The sequence below is a fragment of the Oreochromis aureus genome, linkage group 14 (assembly GCF_013358895.1).
Source record: "Oreochromis aureus strain Israel breed Guangdong linkage group 14, ZZ_aureus, whole genome shotgun sequence".
In the NCBI taxonomy this organism is placed as follows: Eukaryota; Metazoa; Chordata; class Actinopteri; order Cichliformes; family Cichlidae; genus Oreochromis; species Oreochromis aureus.
Window position 1 is genome coordinate 34,765,958 of NC_052955.1, and position 13,421 is coordinate 34,779,378.

The 13,421-nt window shown below is 37.2% G+C and overlaps 1 protein-coding gene across 2 annotated transcripts in view; it reads right to left on the bottom strand.

Annotated features, from left to right (window-relative positions):
- Positions 1-13,421, bottom strand: part of clcn2b (chloride channel, voltage-sensitive 2b) — a 176,357-nt gene that overhangs the window by 51,802 nt on the left and 111,134 nt on the right. For both annotated transcript variants that reach the window (XM_031735480.2, XM_039597945.1), the window contains exons 13-14: positions 4,145-4,214; positions 2,760-2,870 (exon numbers count right to left, since the gene is read on the bottom strand). In XM_031735480.2, the coding sequence (XP_031591340.2) occupies positions 2,760-2,870; positions 4,145-4,214 (181 nt within the window). The remainder of the gene's footprint in view (positions 1-2,759; positions 2,871-4,144; positions 4,215-13,421) is intronic.

Below are 13,421 nucleotides of genomic sequence, written 5' to 3' on the forward strand. Positions count from 1 at the left end.
TAAAAGGGAGTTTTTCCTTCCCACTATCGCCAAAGTGCTTCCCCATAGGGGGTCATATGATTCTTGGGTTTTTCTCTGTATGTATTATTGTAGGATCTACCTTACAATATAAAAGCACCTTGAGGCAACTGTTGCTGTGATTTGGCGCTATATAAATAAAATTGAATATAATTGAACACTATCTCATTCATACTGATTCAGTTCAAGCAACTAAATACACATTTATCCCCTCACAGCCTTCTCCCCTGTGTCCATAAGGCAAAAAATCAACTATTTCGAATAATTCAATATAAAAGGGAACTTTACATTTGCAAATCTATTTAAAAAACATAAATAGAGAGTAGTTAAAAGAGGAATACTCTAGCCACATCAAAGCAGAAAGAGCAGCATGGGCAAAGTGAGTGTTTATACCAACAGAGAAAATGGATGAGACCAATCCAAAGAATGAAATGAACACCAGGGGGAAAAAAATAACAGAGAATGAAAGCATTAAAATAAAAAGAGAAACAGATGGTGAGTAAGAGAGTCTACAAAGACAGGTTTCATTGTTCTTTCTCCTAACTTAATTAAGCCCATGTATGCCCCTCAGATAAATGCTACTGCTCCCTCTGCCCATCCCAACATTTATTCCTTAAAGCAAGCTCCGCAGCGAGATGAAAGAGGCTCATCAGAGTGTCAGGCCTGTAAAAGGGTGACTCATCAGCTATAGTGCAGCACAACAACAACAACATCAGCCCCAGAAAAACAGCCACCGCCAACCCATAACACTGGCATAATCAGCACGGCTGTCAACAAGTAGCAACTGTAGCAACGCTGCATCTCATTAGACACACAAGTTCAGGAAGAATCTATAATGTATGTAGTGCAACCATTTCTTTAAAGAAGCACTGGGTACAGCTTCACTATCCAGTGTATACAATCATTACCCTTTGCTGGTTATTATCACTTATTTTACCATTCCTCTGTGTATCCAGACAAACAAATCATCTAGACTGATACATCAGACATTAGCTTGTCGCAGTGTTTGTGTCTTCCGATGAGTAACAACAAACAGAAGTAAAGATATGCCATAGGGAAGTTCTGAGTCATTAAACATAATGTCTCTATTACATGGTTTGTTCACCAGAGAGTAAAGATCTCAATATTGTTTGTCTAAGGTACATTTGTTTAATAAAGCATACAGGAAAACTAGAAAATAGAAGAAAATAAATATTTTGACGCTATTAATAAGCTAAAATAATCATTTGCATTAACTAGCTCATTATTATCACTGTCCAGAGGGGGTATTTCTTGGACGTTATATGCATAATTATTGGTAGTAAACTAGCAGTAGGAAATTATGGCTGTTGACTGCAATTTTCCACATATTCTAACAAACTTATAAATGTTTATCACATTACTTTTACAATTCAGTTGCTCTCCTTGTGTTTAACTTACCTTGATATTTGAATAACAAAGCTGTGACGCTGAGTGCAGCGCATTGTTGTCTTAATGACTGTATTAGCACAAACAGGGGTGTGCAGTGTGAGTAAATGTTGATGAGCATCAGCTGTCATATCTATCATTAGCTTTCTATTTATCCTTGTTTAAAAATTGGAACTAATAAGAATTGTAATAAAAACTATCGAGTTTCTGGCAGGTTTAAAAATTAAGTAAATACAACCTTTAAAAAAGTACAAATAGAACACTGAGATGAACACTAACCTTATATTACACATTGTTTAGTACAGTTCATGGTTCAGGAACTTGTAGAACAACCTTTAGCAGCAATAACTAATTCTTTGCATGACTATTAGTCTGTCATATTAAATTTTTGCGGGCATTCATGTATGCACAGCTGTCTTAAGGTCCCAAAACAGCATTTTAATCAGGTTAAGGTCTTAGCTTGGACTCTGTCCTGTGGATGCCCAAGCCAGTTTGAAACAAGTCTTAGCTGTCGAACACATAGCCTCACATTTTTCTCAAAACAAAGACAATGGTGTACAGGAGTTTATGGTTAGCTCAATATCAGCCTAGTATTTGTTTAATAAATTATAACATGGGATAATGTGTCATGTTTGGTAGTTTATTTTCTCAGAAATCTATACAGACCGACTTAAAATGCAGAGAAACAATATCGTTTCTTATCAATATGTTCTTTTAACACTTAAATTATGTTCTTTTAACACTTTTTGTATTCATATATATTGTTCAAGTACATTATTCAGTCAACACAAAACAAAAATATGCCTTTGCCAAGCAACAAAACAATGTCTGCTTCTTAATAGGACTCTTGGATTGCACATTAGCTTGGATATTCTACTTCCAGACTTTCTAGGGAAATATGAACATTTGACAACACCACTGTGAAGAAATTTGTTGTTTTTTTCAGTTGGTGTCTAAACCGTTTTGCAGGAGCTTTCTTTGTCATGACTGGTCTGAGTATCTTATAAATATAATTCGATTTTGTCTGGAGTAATTGAGTCTGTTCATATTCTGTGTCACCTGTAATCAGGGTAAACTTAAAGCCTCAACTTGGAGCTGAAAATCTGAGCAAGTCTGCTACAGGAAATATTTCTGTTCAATCAATTTTATTTCTCTTGCCATCACAGATGAAAGCCCTTCACAGAAAGCCAAGAAGAAAAACGTGTATATTGGTTTATAAAGCAAAGACTGAATCACAGAGAAATTGTAGAAGCAAATGTCTTTTATTGCAGCAAAAACATGTAGAGTAGGATGGAGAGTGAGAGATAGCTGAAAGGTGTGTGTCTTTAACTTACCCACAACAGCATAGCCTCCTGGCACTATGGGGTAGATGGTACCATCTGTGTGAATGCCATCAGGGAACCAGGCGGCCATGCTTTCTCCAACCAGACGACCAAAGGCTGCCCCTGAATTACACAGGGAAACAGAGAGACACAATCACTGAGACCATTACGCAAGTGCAATAACGGTGGTGGCCAGTAGTTGCTGTAACACCAACCACGAAAACATAAATCCTTATGTACAAACATCTTTCAAAGTACATACTTTTAAAGCAAATATCGACTCAACCACCAAAACTGAGCCCTTTTTGAGGTCATGTTGAAATAATTGGCCTACTAGTAAAATTTTAAGGATCTGATGGCTCCTTTTTCCAGCTCTGAGGCTCACTGTTTAGGGTATGCTAAAAAGTTTTATAGTGAAAGTTTGATAACTGTATTTGATTATGACTTTTTCGCTGTTTCAAAATATGAGCAATACACCACTGCTATGGTTCTCATGTGAACGACAGCATCGAGCACTCCTTATTTGAAAAACCTTTCTCTAAATGGAAATGAACCAATTAACAAAAAAAAAAACAAACAAAAAAAAAAAAACTAACAGATTTAACTCTGCGCTTGGACCATATGTTGATATTAAGCCACACCAGGGTATTTAGAAATAATACATTTTTTTTCAGCTGTTTTGAAAATACTGTAAATGTGCCTTTCTTATAAACCAGTACACATATACTGTACGGTCAACAAGAAAGCTGCTTGTCTGACTCTGTGTTAGCACTGCAACAGGCTGGTGACCTGTCTGGTGCGTACCCTGCATCCCACCCTATGACAATTGGGTTAAGGCTCCACCGCCACCCACAACACTGAATTGGATGTGGTGTTCCTGGGCAAATGTCAGGAGGATACAATGTTATGAGGACAAAAGACATCACCTAATCCTATGTACGATATACCTACAGCTAAAATTGCCTCCTCTCTCCTCAACTGAGAGCTGGATGTTTGAAATGATTGTTATAGTTGCATCTTTTGTTTGGACAGGAAAGCAGGGTAGCAATTAGACTTAGAATAGCAGATTCAATGGCAGCACTTCCAGTAACAGTCTAGAATGCTAATTAGATTGGTCTCATAAGTTTCACTTCCTGCTTAAATAAAGATGCTAATAATGCCAAATAAATGCCCAAATCAAATACAATAACATTATTTGTATTTAATTAGTGGCAAACATATATAGTAATTTATAGTACTTTAACATGACTGACTTCCAAAGGATTTATTTTTGTTTGATTTTCTTGGTAAATATGTTAAATTACACAAACGTAACCCTGTAGAGTAGGGTTAAACCTAGGGTTAGGTTTCTTCTGTCCCTTTACACACACAAACACATGTAGCCATTTACTTCTTACCAATGACAAATACTGGCATGAAGGCTCCGGAGGGCACTGGGATGGTGATGGCCAAGGCAGACATCCAGAACTAAGAGGGGAAAATAGAACAGATAAAGAAAGAAAAGACATGAAAAGAAAGAACAGGGTGGCATTTCAATTAGCTTCAGAGTACCATCCGGTGTGCCCCTCGATGATAGCCAAGCTGAACCCTCTACCAGCAGTGAGGAGGCGACCATGCGAGGCTTATTGCTGAGGTTAGATTGAGCTGTCACTTTCACTCTCCATTTGACAAAGACCCTGAAATAAACCCTGGGTAATGAGCGGACTCTGCCGATTGGCCGACGGTGCACCAGACGAGCGGAGAGACTGCTAATTAGGAAAGAAACAAAAACGGAAATGTCATCACTGACAATGTGTGAGCATTATCGTGAGGTCTGTGTGTGTGTGTGCAAATGTATAAGTGTAGCAAGATGTAGGAAGATGGTTGAACAGAGATGAGTTTTAAAAGGCTGTCATACTCACTTATGGGAATAAAAGTCTGCACTGATACGTGGGACATTGTTAAAATGATGATCCACGCTTACTTGAGTCGACTCAAATATTAGATTAAAAAGTCTCATTAAAATTCCATTTATACTCCACACTACCAGCACAGTATTTATCGGTTCTTCAGTAAAAACTGTCTGATCACTCTTTCCATCCTTGACACTCGAGGTAGTCAAGACTGACTAAGTCAACCTTCAAAGTTAACTCTAACTCAGTTTATTTGTAGAAAAAAGTGTATTTTTGAACCTTTTCAATCTCTTATTAAAGAAATCCTCACAGAGTCAAATCCTTATTTGTTCCCACGGTTGCCAGTTCACACATGAGAACATTTGGATCACTTATGTACTGAAGACGGGTAATCCAAGCTGCACTGCATCATGAGCACCAACATGCTGCACTCTACGCACATCTTCCAAAAAATCGGTCTGTTTAGGCGACAAAACAATCACGTCTCTCTGACTTGCCCTCAGTGCCAACAGGATTGCTGCGAATCATACACTGGGGAAACCAAACAACTGTTGGATAAGCGCAAAACAGAAGAGCTACCTCATCGGGCCACAACTCTGTTGTCTACACCTCCAGCCCTGACCCTTGACTCTCAACAATGACGATGTGCACATCCTGGCCAGGGAGCAATGCTGATTTGGGAAATCAAAGAGGCCCAGAAAAGGAACAACCATCATATTTGTAGAGAGATACTCTAGACACCAAACTGACTGTATTCTGCTTATGTAAGAAATTAATTATCTCAAACATGAGTTTTCTAGGAAATGTGAGACTCTGAATGTGAGGCTGAAGTATTGCTTGTACAACACTGAACTCACTTCTCTGTTAACACTAAATGCTGGTTGAGGTTGTTTCATTTTCCTTTCAGACAGAAACAGGAGTTTAACAGAGAGTACAAGACACATGTACGAGTTTGTTTCAGCGGAACTGTGTAACGAAAGTTGGGAAGTGCCTTAGAATCAGGTTCCCAATGAATGAGGGGTTAAAAATGTTTCAGTGCAAGTCTCCCAAGGTCTTGGTTATCCAATCCATTAAGGTACTAACGAAAGGAAAAGGAAAGAGGATTTGGAGCTAAAGTGCTTTAATAGCCCTTGAATTAAGTAATAAACTAATCGACTGTAAGTAAATCAATCAGTGAGTATTTTAAAAGTTCACATTTTTGAGAAAGTTAAAGCTAAAATGTCAAAACTTTTTCTCCAAATTCTGTGATCATTTATTCTGTAATTTGTTAAACTACAGGTAGGCTTGTGCGTATGTTTCCATGCCATTTTGAAAGAGTTCAGTTCAGATTATTTAAATCAAAGCATGAAATCCACTGTTTTAAAATACTCTACTATAAATAACAAGTTCAAAAAAACTATGTCGATTTAAATACAAATATTAACATATGATGTAAAGTTAGGTATACAACATTTTATGGTTGAGACTGTGTGTGGTGGAACAGTTGGGAACAGTTTTTACTTGCTGTTCTCAACCAAGTAACAGGCCTCTACAAACTTTATTGATTTTGTTTACTTTATCTTGACCTAAGATTGTGAATTTGAACAATTCTAATTGTTAAAATAGCATCTGCACAGACAGCATGGTAACTCAAAGCTAGCCAAGAATAGAGTGATGTTAAAGCTGAGTGCATGAAGACCCCAGCCCAGCAGCCAGAGCCTGAACTTCAACAAGAAACAAAGGCAGTGATGAGCAGCTAGACTACAGCCTCTGTTTCTGCCTGTTCACGTTTCGAAAGTAGAATCACTGGGGTAATTAACTTTGAAGTCTGTTTAGGCTCATTGTCATATAATATCTACTTTCACTGCTACACAGATGACACCCAGCTCTACTTATCTTCCAAACCCACAGCTACTCTCGCACCCACATCCATTTCTAATTGTTTAAGTGAAATCAAGGTTGGGTTTACTCATAATGTTCTTAAGCTTTATGGCAATAAAACAGAATTTATTCTAACAGGCACCAAATCAAAACTGACTAAAGTTCCAACCAGAAGTCTTTCATTATCCATTGATAACGCTGTTGTCACACCTTCCCCTCAGGATAAGAGTCTATCATTCTCGACAGCACTCTTTCCTTCACAACACATAAATAATATCACTCGGTCTTCTTATTTTCATCTTCGTAATATTAACCGCCTTCAACCTTCACTCACTCCAAACAGAACCACCATATTTGTACTGCTTTTGTCACATCTCGTTTAGACTACTGTAATTCTCTTCTCTATGGTCTACCTCATAAGCCTCTCCATAAACTTCAGTTAGTTCAAAATACAGCTGCTCATATTATATGCAAAATTAGATCTACTGAACATATAACACCTGTTCTTAAACAGCTCCATTGGCTTCCAGTTCACCTCCGAGTCAATTTCAAGATCCTGCTTCTTTCCAGCGCTTCAAAACCTTGCTCCTCCATATTTACCTGACCTTTTCCACACGTACTCACCCCCTCGTACACTCCGCTTTTCTTCAGCTTCCCCTTCTGTCTGTTCCACCTGCTCGCCTGACTACCATGGGACTGACTACCGAAACTTTGGAACACACTTCCACCAGATCTCTGGACTATAAATTCTCTATTTTTAAATCACATCTTAAAACCCATCTATTCAAAATTGCATACCCTTCATCACTTCTCTGTCTTAGTCTATTTTTAACCTCATTTAGCTTTTATACTGTCATACTTGTACATACATACTTTTTATTTTTGTTTACCTTATTTTTTTAATTTTGTTGTACTAATGTAAGGTGACCTTGAGGGTCTTTAAATGTGCCTGTAAATAAATTATAATTATTTTTGATTTGTGTTAATACATAAAAACTAAAAGATCCCATCTGTGTCCTCATTAGGACAGATTTGTGTTGGTGTGTGGGACTGTAGCCTCAGGGTTATATTGTTAACTGGTGAGATGTAGTTCTCTTTACCTACAAACACAAATTTTCTGTTCCTTTTTCCATTACTCTCACCAAATTAGAAATGGATCCTGTTTCAGTAATAAAAAGCTTTTAATATAAAGATACAGCAGGAAAGGGTCAGGCACCATAAAGTGACTTAATAGATATGTACTTAAATGAAAATAGGTCTAGACTGGCTCTCTGAGTTAAAAATTAACCATTAGTTAGAAGTGTGAGTAAAAATAGAGGTTATAAGAGACAATGTTTATGCTCAAAGTATCCTGAAAAGAAATCTTTAGGACAATTCAGTTATGGCAAAGATAGTGGTTATTACACCAATTTAACAGCTGTTCCAAAAAACATGACAAACAACATTCAAATTTAGGGTCATTTTAGACTGCTGATCAGAAAAAAAAAATCAGTCTAAAACGGATCAATAGTGCAATTAGAGATTATTTTACATGATGTTACGTTTAAATAGGCCAGTACTATTAAATGGCACGTATTCTTCGACACGGAGCAGGTAATGTATTGAGCACAGGCTTATATTTTCAATGTTTGCATGCACAGAATGAGACACATGAATCAGTGTATTGTACAAGCCATTACACAAACCTCATCACTGTAATAATCTCATGGTTTCAAATAGACTTTTTAATTACACTCATTGCTCCATCGCTCTCTCTCCCTTTTCTGCTCCCTCTGCTCCAACTATAGTTAGCTGTAATTAAGGCTGGCTGCCATGGTGACGTAATGGATCTCCTTCTGTGACCCTAAACTGCCGCTGTTTTCGCACCCCGTGCAAACACACATATGTGCGTAGGTGTTCACACACACTATGACACGGACTCAGCGAAGAGAATCAGACTGAAACACAGTCACACACACAGTTACAAAACACAAAAAAGGCCTCATGGGAAAATGAAGACAGCAGTGTGAAATATTCTTTTGACTTGCCTTCCTCTCTCTCTCTTTTCTCTTCCACATAGACAGTAAAAACTAGAATAAGAGTTGGGAACTTTTAAAAGATCTGAGAACTCATAAGAAGAGGCTTAACTTTATTAGAGGCCATGAACTCCCAGGAAAGCACTACACAAGAAGGTGAGTGTGTCCTCGGGTATGTGTGGGTTATATCATCAATACTGAGGCCACACTGATCTGAGAGGAGCGCACTGTTACCAGGTTGTTAAACTACAGGTAGACCTTCACACACCTTGTATTTCACGATGCTCAGAAACATTGCGCACATTGTTGTGTTACTTAAAAAAAATGTAATTCTTATCTGATCTCTGGCTCACAATAAAGGCCCGTAAATTAACAAACAGAAACTCAACATAAATTGTGTACAATTTACTCTAAAATCATAATATTTGTAATTGATTTTTGGTACTAAAAAGTAAGAGTCTGGAATTAGAAAATGTAGTTTGGTGGATATTTGGCATTTTAAAAGTTATTTTTCAGCAAAAAATCTTGTTTGTTTTTATTAAACAAAGACAACAATGAGAAAGTAAATGTAGAAAATTGTGTTACAAAAATCAAATATAAAATTTTAAACTTCTAGATTCCATTTCAAATTATACTGATTAAGTGTCAGAAACAGTTCAGTCTTGACGATTGATAACTAGAATTATTCAACTCAAGATGTTTTTTGTGATAACACCATAATTAAGGTTTCAGCACAAAACCAGTTGGGTTACTTATACTTTATACTAATGAAGTAATCATAGTCATAGAGTATGACCATAAGTAATCCCTGACATTTAGAATTTATTTTGGTAACAAAATGAATATTTGTTATTTAGGTTTATAATCAGTAAAGTTTGTTTTGTGTTGACCCATCCATCCACCCCAGCCTCCTCTCAATAAGCACTTTCTCATTCTGTCTTGAGGATGTTCCACCTTTTTTCTTACAATAATAACTAAACAACTCGCTAAGTCAACCCCATGGGAGCCTTTCTGCATGGAGTTTGCATTTCCCATTTCCCTGGGTTTCCTATGGGTACTCTGTCTTCCTTCCTGAGTCCAAAGACACATGTGTTAAACTAACTAGTGGTGCCAAGTTGAACATGAATATGAGACAGCTAAAATGTTTAGAATGAAGCACGAAGTTTTCAGTGAGCAGTAAGAAAGAAAGAAGTGCTGTGTCAACATTTACATACATTAATCTGTGTCTGTGTTTTGTTTTTCAGCTTAATGTCAACATTAAGTAATTCGGTGTGCTTTCTTATGTTCATCTTGTAAGACACACTCATTTTCTGAACCATACATTACAAAGATGTTCACATTTAAATTTAGCTATTACTCTTAGGGCACTTACTATTAAAAATGAAATTTTTGTGCATGTAATATTTTTTGGAGACACCCAGTCAAAAAGGATACAAATATTGTGAAAAATAATATGTCATTTGCAAACAGACTTTCAGCAGTTCTGATGAGAGTGTGTAGATGACAGTGTAATCTAAACCAGCAGCCTGTTTACTCATAGTAACATGGTCAAAAAGACTTGAACACAGGTGACTGTGGCAGGATGCTGCTGGCACTTTATTCTCCAGCTGAATTATAGCAACTGCACTGATGTCTGCAAAGTAATAGCTGCCAATGGGTACTCCTTCAGGTGGCTTGGAGCTAGTTGTTGTACTTGGAGGCATAAACTAATAGACACGGACAGGATACTCCTGGCTGTAAATATGGCTCCATGGGAATTAATGCTACATTATCGTGTCCACATTTGTAATACCATTTTGTAGAAATATTTGCAAGCAAGTAAAATATATTTTTATATAGAAATCATACTTTAAATGCTTCATTATTGTAATCTATGGACTGTCAAGTTGCAACTATTTCCTAGTAGTATACCAATGCTGTACTAGAAATACAGTTTGTAGGCAAAAATTAGTTTGTATGAGGCAGTATTTTCTGCCTTCATAATTACATCAGCTTTCACAAGAACCCAGACACCACTGGGAGAAATAGCCCCAAACCATGACAGTGTCTCATTGGTTTTACAGATGACTTTAGACACTGTTGTACCTTTCTCCTCCTTCTTCTTAAGAATGGCACTGGGACCATTTCTGATGAGGTTTTGGTTAAAACACAAAACAAAAAACAAAAACAAAATACAGATGCATCTCTCAGGGCCTGTGTCAACTCTTTGCTAGTTGTTGTTTACTAGTAGTTTACACTTTCCTTAAATCTTTTTAAACTAATACTTACGATACATGACATTTCTCTGTAGTTTCCTTTGAATGCCTTTGTCTATCGTCCGGTTAAGGTTGATTCTACACCATCACTAAATGGTAAATGGCCTGTATTTATATAGCGCTTTACTAGTCCCTAAGGACCCCAAAGTGCTTTACATATCCAGACATCCACCCATTCACACACACATTCACACACTGGTGATGGCAAGCTACATAGTAGCCACAGCCACCCTGGGGCGCACTGACAGAGGCGAGGCTGCCGAACACTGGCGCCACCGGGCCCTCTGACCAGCACCAGTAGGCAACCGGTGAAGTGTCTTGCCCAAGGACACAATGACCGAGACTGTCCAAGCTGGGGCTCGAACTGGCAACCTTCCGATTACAAGGCGAACTCCCAACTCTTGAGCCACGATCGCCACTACCACAACAAATGCTGATGCTGATGATTTGCAATGCCATCTTCATCAATATAAACTTCCTGCTGCTCAGTTTTATTCATTATTATCAATTATACTGCATTTCTCATAAAAACATGGGGGAACAGCAAGTCCCTCTAACTGTGACTCAGCTATATTCAACATCCTAATCCTAACATAATTAATGGTATATAACTAATTACAGAATTAATCAACATGATCTGATAAGTCAAGTCTGACTGTGTGTGTGTGTGTGTGTGTGTGTGTGTGTGTGTGTGTATGTATGTATATTTAGTTTAGCTATAACCCCACCCTGCTCTAACACTTACTGCCAAAGGTTCTAAGGTTTTTGAGCCAAAGTGTGCAGGGGATTAAGCAAATGGATAGTTTTCAATTTGATGTAGTACGACCATATAATTGAGAGCCGATTGTTTTAGAGGAGACACATTAGCATTTCCGAACATATCCCTCTACCCTTTATTTGCTCTATTACTATTTATGTCCTCTTATCTATTGCTCTATCCAATTCTTTGCTGAAGCAATGACTCGCTTCCCCCTGAAGGAGTCATTAATGTTTCATCTAATCTAATCTAATGTAATCTAGTAGATGTACATCTCGCAGAGGTAGTTCACGACCATGAAAATTTATGAGGATCTCTGACCCCAAACTGAAAGGGGACTTTGATAAACAGTGGAAGGCAGTAAACTTAAGACCTGAAAATCAAGCTGGGACTGTTTGGGTTGTTGGTTTAAACCGCTGCAAATTCAAGTGGAACAAGTGATCAAGGAAACCACTTGCATGAAATCTTTCCTTATTAAAATCCAATTAGAAAATTCTTAATGAACCTTGTGAATTTTGACAGTAGCTTTAATGAGTCTTATAAGTTCTAAAGCTGCTTCAGGGCTATACTATTTTAGGAGAAAGCGTCATTTGTTAATATACGCAACTGAGATTTAATCAGTGTATAATATTAGCTTTGTGCTTGCTCAACAAAAATCTGAACAGCAGCCTTTAAAAAAAAAAAAAAAAAAAAAAGATGCATCTTAGTGCTCACACCACTGATGTAATAGGCTTTATGTGAAAATGAATGATTAACTGAATCAGCAGTAAAGTGTAAAAAGTAGGTCAGAACGTCAAATATAGACATCTACACCCCAAAGGTCGTCTTTTCAGGAGATACTTATGTTTTGCCTTTCACTGTAACAGAGCTAATACTTTGACATTTGATGACAAACATAACTACAAGTATGACTTAAATGCAATGTGGTCAAATCACACTGATGCTGACACACTGCTGCTACACAAGATGTTGAATAAAAATGCTCTGTCAAACCTTTTAAAGCAATTTTAGATTAATTTAATGTATTTTAGGCATTTTGAGTCTGTAAAACAGTGTTCATGGTGACAAACAGATTTTACATGATGCTGCATGCTTGGACCATGAAAAAAAAATTCTAAATGCAGAAAAACTGGCCAAAGACAGAACTTTTCTTTTATTGCTTATATATGGATTTGTGCGGCTCTTGCAAGAGGTCGTTTTTGGCATGATGCCTACTTACTAAAGACACTGTTGAGGCCTTTTGGTGTTGCTGGCCAGTGCATTCATTCTTTTTAACAATTTACCAGACTGATGATTTGGCTACTGCCAAAGTTTTTGCTCTCTCTTTCTCTGACTGGGTTATTTAGTTATTTTGTAGCCAAGTGACAGCCTCCCTCAACTGTGTTGACATTTCTTAGGGGGATGAGATTTAAAATTACAGTGGCAATAAACTGAACTACTGAAATCAACTTCAAATTGAAGTCAGTTAGTTAGATGTCCGCTCCATCTTTGATGAAATATCAAATGAACGGTTCCCACCTGGTCGTGAAACTGCCTGTCAGTAAACTGTCCAATAACTTTTGAGCCTCTGAAAATAAGAGATTTTGTATAAAAATGGCCCAAATTCCTAAAAAGTTTTTGCAAATTTCAACTAAACCTAAAAGTCAGCACTTCAATTACATATTGACATACTGACCAAAGGCTACTTCAAAATATATTGTATAGTGTATGTGTAATAAAAAAAATGCATGTATTTGTATATGACACATATGGTTATTTTGGTCATATTGCAGCAGACATACTAGATAGTCTCTTGTATATCTGTATTTCACTAATAAGTAAATAGTATAGTAATAATAGCTATTACCATCTGGAACCTCTACTGACAATGCTTTGTCAAAATTAAATTCAGATTT